The sequence below is a fragment of the Cynocephalus volans genome, chromosome 14 (assembly GCF_027409185.1).
Source record: "Cynocephalus volans isolate mCynVol1 chromosome 14, mCynVol1.pri, whole genome shotgun sequence".
In the NCBI taxonomy this organism is placed as follows: domain Eukaryota; kingdom Metazoa; phylum Chordata; class Mammalia; order Dermoptera; family Cynocephalidae; genus Cynocephalus; species Cynocephalus volans.
Window position 1 is genome coordinate 23416196 of NC_084473.1, and position 11212 is coordinate 23427407.

Consider the following 11212-nt stretch of genomic DNA (forward strand, 5'->3'; position numbering starts at 1 on the left):
CAATTGGTGATACCAAAATCTGAGCAACTGGGAACTTCTCTGGATGGCAGGCTTCCAAGAAGAGAGGAGGCAGTGGACTGTCCCCTCACCCACAATAAAAGGTGGGGGGTAGAGTAAAAGAAACTGAGAGGCAGGTGTCCTTCATTCAGAGGGAATGGAGAGAGCTGCTGCACATGCAGGTGCTCTCAGGTGCGTGGACTGTACTGTCTAGGATTTATTTCCTTGGCTCCCTCTCTGCTGAGTTTTCACCCTTCTATCTCTACCACCTCTACCATCTCTCTACCATTTACCACCTATCATACCCAAGCCAGACCCCAAATTTTGTTCCCCTTTATTCAGTTAAGATAGGTAGAAAATTTTCAAAAGGACCAATACTAAATTAAAGTAGTAAAATTTAAGAAGAAAAAGCCCCAAAATTTAAAATGTAAAGTGTATAGAAAAATAGTTGTTTGCAGAACACAGATTTTTCGTCTGAAGGTAAATACAGTTAGACTTAGTGGCTGTTTGAATGATCTAGCCCAGCCCACTGTTCCAGGCCCAGGTAGCGCTTTTCCTCCTCAGTTCTCTTCTCCACCTGCTGTGTCCCAATTCCTGGAGCACAGCCTCTTTTAGGAGTGGATTTAGAGATGTCACATCCCTCCCTCCACCGTCCCCTCCTCCCAGTTAGAAGTCAGTACGAGAATGGCCTGTTTGGGCTGAGCCCGTGGCGCACTCGGTAGCGCGCTGCGCTGGCAGCGCGGCGACGCTCCCGCCGCCGCGGGTTCGGATCCTACTCCCTGGCTGAGCGCTGGTCACGGAAAAAAAAAAAAAAAAAAGAGAATGGCCTGTTTTCTGAGTATACAGTTAATCTTTCTTCTTTCCTGCCTCTCCACTTTCCCACTCCCCCCCCTAAAAAAATAAGGGAGCTACTTTTTTTACTCACTTATGAAAATTTATTAAAACTTTATTTTGTGTTTTAGCTTCTTCTTTTTTTTTTTAAGATGACCGGTAAGGGGATCTTAACCCTTGGCTTGGTGTTGTCAGCACCATGCTCAGCCAGTGAGCAAACCGGCCATCCCTATATGGGATCTGAACCTGTAGCCTTGATGTTATCAGCACCGCACTCTCCCGAGTGAGCCATGGGCCAGCCCTATGTTTTAGCTTCTTTTACTGTCATGTTTTGATAGCCTCCCATATACTTTCTTGCTTTCTTCCTCAAAATTTTAACAACTGCCAGCTCTGAGTCAGGCAGTATTTAAGGGGCTGGAGACATCGCGGTAAGCAAAACACAAATCTCCGATCTCATGGAGCTTACATTATGACAGGGGAGACACAATAACCAAATAAGTATATAACATTACATGAGTTAGTAGTAAGTGCAGCCAGGAAAACAAAACAGGTAAAAGGGGCAGGAGGATGAGGGGGAATAATGAGGGGGACTGTTGTAAGTGGAGAAGTCAGAGCAGCTTCTCTGAACAGATGACATTTGTGCAGAGGTCTGAGGACCAGGGGGAGTGAGACATGGAGAGATCTGGGGAAGAGTGTCCAGGCAGATAGACAGGCACCAGCAAAAGCCTGAGATGGGAGTGAGGCTGGTGTGTTCAGGAAACAGCAAGAAAGAGCCCATGAGGCTGGATCAGAGTGAGTGCAGAGAGAAAGACAGGAGATGAGGCTGGAGAGAAGGTAGGTGCCTGGTCATGTGGGGGTTAGAGGTCATGAGAAGGGGTCAGAATAAAATCCAAAGTGTGAGGGGAAGACATTTGAAGGTTCTGAGCAGGAGAGAAATATGATGGAACATTTTAAGAAGAAGAATATGGCTACTGCACGGAGAACTGATATACAGGAGCAAGAGCAGAAGCAGGGAGAGCAGGTGGGAGGCCAGGGCACCAAGCCAGGTGGGAACACTGCTGCTGGAGACCTGTGGTGGCAGGAAGGAGCAGAGAAGTGAATGTGCCATTGGAACTCATTCAGATTCCACATGGGACTCCGAGAACCTTGTCCTGAGGGTCCTGGCTGGACTGTGGTCCCAGTCACTGAACTTAGGGCAGTATGAGGGTGTTGGGAAAATATAGGAAAATGGTCAGGGCCCCTCAGATGTTCAGAATCTTGCCGAGCATTTGCTGTGAATAGGTTGTGTGGGGGTGGAGTTAGTGTGCCTGCACGGGGCTGCCACCTTGGCTGGAGTTTAGGGCCTTGGGAGGCCACTGCCACAGGAGCGGCCATGCTTTCCAACCTATGGCTTCCAAGGACCTGTTTTGCCAGTTACCTAGCTCATAGACTTGCATGTGAAGGGTCTGGTGACCCAGCCTGGCATGTGAGGGGTCTGGTGACCCAGCCTGGCATGTGAGGGGTCTGGTGACCCAGCCTGGCATGTGAAGGGTTTGTGACCCAGTCTGGACAATGGGCTTGAGGGGTCTGTGAACTCCAGACACAGACCTAGCTCGACGATTGGCCCAGTCGGTGCAGGATTACCGGCAGGTAAAAGAGCCCAACAACTGGTGTGGTTGTGTAGCTTTACAATTGGCGTCACCAACAGAATTAGTAGCTCGACAGTTGGCCCAGTTGGCAGGATTCTGGGCAGGTAAAAGAACATCACAATTGGCTATGTCGGCAGGATTCCGACATTAGCCTAGCCGGAGCCACACAGAGGGGAAAGCAGGTTTGGCAGGGAGTGGGAAAGCAGTGCAGAAGTAAGGAATAATCCTGTTTGGCGCTGGTGAAATTCAAGTTACTTGTACCATTACAATAGGTAAGGAGGATTTGTAGGGTGTGGTTATAAAACAACTTAATTTTTTTCCTCACCGTCCATTTAAACCTGTTCTGTTTGGGATAGTTCTTCCCCTGCCCTGGGCATTCTCAGACAATAAAAAGTCTTCTGGTTATAAAGACAGTCTCAGTTCAGTCATTAACATGTCCAGTCTGGCATAGTGACCTCTTCCCTTGAGGTCTCCTCTCCCCTAACCTGGGGCTGCTGAGGCTGGCACTACAAGAAAGGAGTGGGTAGATGTCTTCTCTTTCCCATCTTACTCTTTTATTCTTATCTCCATATCTTGCCAGAGGGGATTTCTGATCTCTTTAGAGTCACAGTGGGAGGGAGGAAAGAGAGGTAATGGAGGGGCAGGAAAGTTCTTACCTATTAATTTTATGATGATCTAATTTAGTGTAAAGCATTCTCCAGGCTTGGCAGGCATTTAAAGCTAATGTTGTCTCTCATGGGGCACTTTCAAGTGATCTTTAGAAAAAATTCCTATTGCTGGGGTTTTCTCACCTGATGATTTCCTTTCCAGCTGGTTGCTAATGACTGTCTTTGGCAGAAGTCATCTGGTGGAACTCCTACTACTTCATTCTGCGGAGACCCCCTTGCTCCTTTAGGCAGGATCCAAGGAAACACACCCCAGATTCATTTTCTCACATGAGCCCATGGCAAGCATGTCCCTGAACCCTGAGCACATCCTAACAGCAACCCCTGGTCTGCTGCCCCCTCTAGGCAGCCTCTCACCCTTAGTTTTCGTTTTTGTTTTTTGTTTTGCCTTCTTCGTGACTGGCACTCAGCCAGTGAGTGCACCGGCCATTCCTATATAGGATCCGAACCCGCCGCGGGAGCGTCGCTGCGCTCCCAGCGCCGCGCTCTCCCGAGTGCGCCAGGGGGTCTGCCCCTCACCCTTAGTTTTCAAAGGCGGGAATCTGATAGCAGGTCTCCATGTAGCTGAATGATCCTGTTGAAGCCACTTTAAGCCTAGGGAGAGGGAGTATTGGATTCCTCCTTCCCCTTCCCTTTGGTGGTGATGGATGGAAGGGCTCAAAGAACACCAACAACTTTTTGCAAAGAAACCTCTTCTTCAGTTTCAACTTCTGACTCTTTTATACTCCTATTGTGGATGAGTGGTTAAAAGTTACAAAAAACAGTTCTGACCTCCTCTTTACAAGTCCAGAATAGTTCCCACACCTCACTGTAGAACATAGCATCAATCGCCTTAAGAGATTCTCTGACTAAAATTAGGTTCATTTTACTATCTAGTTACACATCTATTCAACTTCCAAGAGGGGATGTGAAGTAGGCAGGTGGATGTACAAGTCTGAAGGTCAGGGGAGAGATGGGGGTGGAGATATGTATTTGAGAGTCATCATTGTGTAGATACTGTTTGAAATCATGAGATCGCCTGGGAGTGAACATCAGAAGAGGAGACGGCTGAGGATGGTCCTGTAGAATTCCAATATTCAGAAGTTGGGACAGGGCCGGCCTGTGGCTCACTTGGGAGAGTGTGGTGCTGATAAAACCAAGGCCACAGGTTCGGATCCTATATAGGGATGGCCAGTTAGTGCACTAGCTGAGCGTGGTGCTGACAACACCAAGCCAAGGGTTAAGATCCCCTTACCAGTCATCTTTTTTTAAAAAAAAAGAAGTTGGGACAAGGAGGCAGAGCCAGAGAAGGAACATGAAGGAGAGTGTGGTATTGCAGAAGCCCAGTAAAGAGAGGGTTTCAAAAAAAAGGGCATGACCAGGCTTCAGGGGGATCAGCTCAGGTTAGCTGGGGAACCCTTTTTGCTCTTGCAAGACACTCAACTCCTCTCTTTTGTCACCTTCAAAAGATTTTAGCAACCAAGGAGCACACATCCTGATCCTTTACTGGTGAATGGGAACTCAAAAGAAGTCTGGTTCAGAGGAAGTCATCTGCTAGCAAGAAACATTCAGAATGAGGACCAAGGAAGGCACGCAAGAATTGTTCTATCTCTAAAAAAAGCATCTGCAATAAACTTCATTTAATTTTTGAGTTTAGTGTCTGTGATAATTAAGAAATGGCAATACCATGTATTGACCCTTGGTTACTGATGGAGTTTGGATGTATTGTCCCCTCCAAAACTCATGGAAATTTGATCCCCAATGTGGCAGTGTTGGAAACTGATTGAGTCATGGGGATGGATCCCTTATGAATGGATTAATGCTCTTCCTAGGTAGGGGGAGTAATGAGTGAGTTCTTGCTCTCTTAGTTCCCAAGAGAGCTGGTTGTTTAAAAGACCCTGGCACCTCTTCTCTTTCTTGCTTCCTCTCAGCATGTGATCTGCTTGTACCCACTGGCTGCCTGCGCTTTCTGCCATGAGTAGAAGCAGCCTGAGGCCCATGCCAGATGCAGCTGTCCCAGAATTGTAAGCCAAATAAACCTCTGTTCTTTATAAATTACCCAGTCTCAGTTATTTCTTTTATAGCAACACAAAACGAACTAATACAGTTAGGCACCCTTAAAGTCCACACCCCTATATTCTCCCCAGGTTTTCCCAACATGCTTTAGAAAATTAAAAAATTCATTTCAGGTATGATGACTCACTTGCTGATTCTGATTCTAAACATCACTCTCTGGCTCATGCTGAGTTTGAATCTTGGTCACAAGAAGAAATAGTAGGACATAGAGCATAGGAGAGCAGAATTTTGTTTTCCTTAGACAAAGAGGACACCAAAGGAACCTTTTTAAAGGACTTGGGGGAGTGTGAATTCTTCCTTTCTGTCTGTTACCCACACAAATATAATTGCCAAGAGCCCCCTCTTTCATAGCCTTCACATAAAAGACTGGCAGCACTGTTAATCCAACTGGAGTTACAATTCAGTAACCTGCAAGATCAATTTATGAATGAGGGCCACAGACACAATGGGATTTATTCAGTATGGTGGCCCTGCATTTTTATGCCTGATTCCAGCATTCTGGCATCTGAGCTTTTTATTTTATTGCTGTAAGTTATCCATTTTATCCTCTCATTTCATATTCACCATCCTCTGCCACCCAATCAACATATGGTTCCAGGTGAAAACTAATTTTTAAAAACTTTATATTATGGGAAATTTCAGAAAAGTTTATAAAAATAGAGATAATTGTATAATAAACCCTTAAATATATATCATCCAGCATCAATAATGATTGCCTCACAGCCAGTCTTGCTTCATCTATATCTGTACCTACTTCTCAACCCCAACTGGATGATTTTGAAGCAAATCCCATATATTATATCACAACTATCCTTCCCACTCCAGATGGTAGAGAGTGGATTCCTTTTCTTTCCCTGCATTTGGATACGAATACCAATTCCAAACATCACATGTTTCCTCAGAAGGCTTGTACTTTTTCTACAATAAGATTCTTTGTGTCGTAAGTAATCTAACTAGAACTAACTTAAGCAAAAATGGAATCCACTAGAATACCAATCTCACAGAAGCCTGAGGAAAATATAAATTCCTCAGGAAGGGCAAGAACCTCGAGAGCACTGGGACCCGAGCAGCAAGAGATCTCAGACTTTCTTTCTAGAGTGTTGTCATGAACATGACTCACATACTTCTCTCAGTCTCTGTGTTTGGGTTCAAAAATCTACAATCCAAGAAGAAAGATAGGAAAATCTGATTCTAGCTTCGGGCAGGTATGCACCCCTTGATTAATTAGCCACAGCCAAGAAGAGGGTCACGTAGGGAGGCACTGCCATCAAGAAGAGTCCACCTCTGTGAGTGGAGTCAGGAACTTGCCAGAGAGAAAAGACCAGGCAGGTATCATTTCTCCAGTGGAATCACTGAAGAAAGCTGAGACTGAAAAGGCATGCTAAGGGGGTTAGAACTTATGGGGAGACTCTGAAGGATTTTAAAATACTCTAGTTTTTAGTATTTTTCCTTTTTCTTTTATATTACCTTCAGCCAAACCAGACTTCTAGAAATCCCATCAGCATTAAAGGAATATTTTTACTTCACCTTGATTTTATCTGGAAGGAGAAAAAATTAGGTAAAGCGAGCCTAGTTCTGTTCCATGAATCAGTCATTAATGTTTACTCCATAGCAGATACAGGTAAGTCTGGAAATTTCAGAAGTCTTCTTTATAAAAGGCAGCCTAAATCTATTTCAAACTTTAAAAATAGAAATCTAAGTGCAGATTTGTTCTTATGGACAAAGTTAACGTGTACATTTCACAAAAGACACTTTTTAATTTAAAGAAAATTTTTGGAAAGAAATATTTTTCTGTTACAGGTATAAATGAATAAAAATACTAACAAGGCCAAAATAGCAACCAGAGGCCTACTGCAAACCTTCAAAAGGTTTCATACTCTCTTGGTAGAAGAGGCTCCAGTCTCTTAAGTATTATTTATTTTGTTGACATTGAAATTTTATTTCATGTAGAAGTCAGAATTATATCTCATTTTTATTTATTCATTATTCACTTAATAAGTATGTAAGTGCCTATTTTTTCCCAGATACTCTGCCAGGTGCTAGGGACATAAAGATGAAAAGACTTTGGCCCTTTGCCCTACAGTTAGTGAGAGAAACAGATAGTAAACAAAATATTTTAATGCTGTAAGCTCACTGACTTAGTCGGGGCATATATAAAGAGAACCAAGAGCCTATGTGAAGACTCATTGAAGGACCACCTTTTAAAAGGATAATCTTTAACAATTACTTCCAACAGGTAAAGAAGACTACATTGCCTAGGACCATCAAGTAAAGAGGCAAATGGTCAGGTATCGGAATCATATGAGAATCATATGAAATTGAAATAATTTAAATCAGTAAATCAAGGAAAGGTTTATTTTCAAATGAAATAAGCAAGCAGCTACACAGAAATTATAAATCCTGTCATAAATCACCTTTTGCTTATGCTTAATGTAGTTTAAGCCATCAGTGCATAGCTTTCTACCTATGTCTATTCAACAGCAATTATCTGTTTACCTGCTATTTGGGCCAGTCATGGATGGTCCCATGTTATAAGGAAGACATAAAGATGAGATAGTAAGCTCCTTTTCTCAAGAGGATTATACTACATAGTAAAGTAGTTTGCTGAATGATCCCTCAACTAGCATAACTGGAATCTCTAAATCATGGTCTACACAGCAGTAATGAGGAACTCTGTCCCCTCAAGTGTCAATGAAGACCAAGTGGGGAACCTGGACTCCTACCTCCAACTGGAAGTAATGAGGTAGGGACCTCATTAATCCTGTGAGATAAATGTTAGAGGAAGCCAGCTAAAACGGAAAATTTAAATAAGATCCAGAGTCTTATAACAATATGAAAATGTCCAGATTTCAATAAAAAATCATCATACTAAGAACCAAGAAAATTTAAAGTTGAGTTAAAAAAGACAATAAAGGCCAACATCAAGATGACAGAGATGTCAGAATAATCTGACAGATTTTAAAGTCCTAGGAGAAAAACGCTTTAGTGAGCAAGTATGGACACACAAAACAGATGAAAAAATAGTAAGCCTCGGCAAATAGGAGATACATAGAAAAACCAAATGGAAATTTTTGGACTGAAAATTAAAAGAACCAAAATAAAAAGCTCAGCAGATGGGCTTAGCAGCAGAATGGAGAAAATAGAGGAAAGAAGAAGAATGACTGCTCATGGATACAGGATTTCTTTTTGTGATGATGAAAATGTTTTAAAATCGATTGTGTTGATTGTTATGCTTCTTTGTGAATACACTAAAAACCACAGAATTATATATTTTAAATGGGTGTGTTGTATGGTACATGAATTATATCTCAATAAAACTGTTGAAGAAACTAATAAAAAATAAAATATAAAACAGATAAGAGCTTAGGGAAAAATGGGCAGGAAAAGAAGATGTGAAGCATGAGCTGGAAGAACTTGGGAATGAGGTTTAAAAAAAAAACCCCAAAACATGATGGTGAAGCCCCAATAGACACTGTTGAAAACACCACTACACAAAGGACTGGAATAACAAAAGTGAGCAAAATGAAATGCAAAGAATTAGAAGACAGGCAAAGATGATCCTACTTATGCATAACTGGAGTCCCCTAGAGGAAAACTACAATAAGGAACAAGAACAAATATATTAAGATAGAATTTTTTAAAATCCAGGACTAAACACACATATCTTTCTATTGAAAGGCACACCATTTATCATGAAAAAGTGACACAGAGGTCAATACTCAGACATATCCTCACAAAGTTATTGAATTTTAAAGAAAAAGAATCCTTGGAGCAGCCAGGCAAAAAGATCAAGTCACTTTAAAGTGAGAACAAAATCAGGGTGGCTAGAGCAACAATCAGCACTAAAAAACAGCACAGCAAGTCCCACCAAGCCCCTTAAGGAGTGTGTGACCCAATAATTTTAATTTCCACATAACCTGTCACTAAAGTATAAAAGCAACAGGCATATTTAAATATACAAGAACTAGGGAAGTATGGTTCCCATGAGCCCATCTTGAAAAAAAAATGACTAAAAAATGAACTTCAGTCAACTAAAATATAAAGAAAATATAGCAAGAGTACCAACAGTGAACACTAACTCTATTAATAAACTGTAAGACAGACTGAAACAAAGGTGGAATTATGGTCATGGGACAGAATTTAAGTGCTGTAAACACTAACACAAAACCAGTAAAAAAAAAAAAATTCCTCAGTTTTTACAAATGATATTTAAAGCTGTTAATCAAGTAATGGAGGACTAATACAACAATAACAAAAATATATTTAGCTAGTGAATAGGCACCACAACAGCATAGGGTAGAGAGTACATAATCTTGAGTAAGAAAGACCTGTGTTTAAATGTTGACAATTATTTGCTTTCTAATTTTGGGCAAGTTGCTCTACCTTAAGTTCTCTGATCAGTAGTTTCCTCAGCCAGAAATGTTCCTCAGGTTTGTTGGGCTTAGTAGAACATAATAAATACTCATTTATTAGCTTGCATGTCTTGGTTAAGGGAAACTGTTGATCAAATCAACTAAATATGTGGGTAAATCTGGTTGGGAACATTGTCTTAAGGCAGGTGTCTTATTCAAGTTGAGAAGAGGTTGCTGGAAGTCACACAGTTGTCCCCAGTCACCCTAAAGAAGCCTGTTCAAATCCTGGTTCCCAGTCCTGCATGCTTTCTCCCCTACCAGTGAGTTTTGTCTCCCTGGAAAACATTTAATCGATTCTGCTCTTGTCTCCAGGGAGGCATGTGAATTTAAACAGAGAAACCAAAGCTGTTTGTGCTGCAGAGTCTACCTACTTCTCAACGTGAGAAGGAACGTTTGGGGTATATATTGATTGGTTTTTTTTTTTTTTTTTTTTTTTTTTTTTTTTTAAAGATGACCGGTAAGGGGATCTCAACCCTTGGCTTGGTGTTGTCAGCACCACGCTCAGCCAGTGAGCAAACCGGCCATCCCCATATAGGATCCGAACCCGTGGCCTTGGTGTTATCAGCACCGCACTCTACCGAGTGAGCCACGGGCCGGCCTATATTGATTGGTTTTTAAAAAAACCTTTCAATCATGAAAAATTGCAATCAATTACAGAGAAAAGTATGTGAACCCCAATCTTGTTTAATCCATAATCCTACCCACTCCTCACCTCCCACCTACTGGATTGCTTTGAAGCAAATCTCAGATATACCATTTAACCCATAAATATATCAGTATGTATCTCCTTTGTAAAAACAACACAAGCCATTATCATACTTTCAAGTATTAGCAATAGCCCCTCGATATCAATAAATAGTGTTTCTCATTTTGCTCAGTGTCTCAAACGTTCTTAATAGTCGGTTTCTTCACATCGGAAACCACACGAGGCGGTCTGTCGCAAGCTCACCTTCCGGTGTGAGGCGTCAAAGAGACGCCGACGCGTCGGTAAAACCCTTCCTGTCTTCCAGTCGCAGCGCTGAAGCTCGCAGACAGACGGTCACTCCTCTTTCTTATTAATATTGACCTCCATGCCCTGGACCTGTTGAAAACCCCACAGGGAGCGTGGCGGGATCGGGCGGCTGAGGCCCGCGTGCGCCGCCCGCCGGCCGGGAGGAGGAAGGCGCGCGAGGAGGCTCGCGGGCCGAGGGACGCGGCTTCAGCAGCAGCGTTTCATGTGCCGGGAGAAGGCCGTCCCCTGCCCTTCCCCGGGACGTTAGGGTCCCCGTCCCGCCGGGCCCGCGCCCCATCGGCCTCGCGGCGCGCACCCGCCCACCCCGGCCCGCGGCCCCCGGGCAGCCCCTCGGCTTAGGTGCGGCTCGGGGAGGCTGCGGCATCGCGGGCCGTGGCTCCGCGTCGCAGCCCGAAGGCCGCGACCTCTCCCGGGAGGGCGGCGGGAGCCCGGGCGGCGCGGCCCCGGGGGAAGGACCTGCTTTGGGCCCCAGGACCACGAGGGAGGAGGGTCATGACCCCCTTCTGGAAAGTGCGGCTCGGGGCGCCAAGGGTGTCGGTGGTGGTGGTTTTACTGACCCCGCTGGAAAGGGGCCCCCCAAGGAGTCACGCCGGCCCGGCGGCCGCCACGGTG

General features: G+C 43.8%; 1 protein-coding gene across 1 annotated transcript in view; it reads left to right on the forward strand.

The window, feature by feature from the left end:
* The window catches only part of FAM228B (family with sequence similarity 228 member B), a 43641-nt gene extending 32702 nt beyond the window's left edge, over window positions 1-10939 (forward strand). Inside the window, exons 9-11 of the mRNA XM_063077746.1 lie at window positions 2924-2979; window positions 10488-10575; window positions 10688-10939. Coding sequence (XP_062933816.1) covers window positions 2924-2979; window positions 10488-10575; window positions 10688-10939 — 396 coding nt within the window. The remainder of the gene's footprint in view (window positions 1-2923; window positions 2980-10487; window positions 10576-10687) is intronic.
* Window positions 10940-11212: the final 273 nt, after the last annotated feature.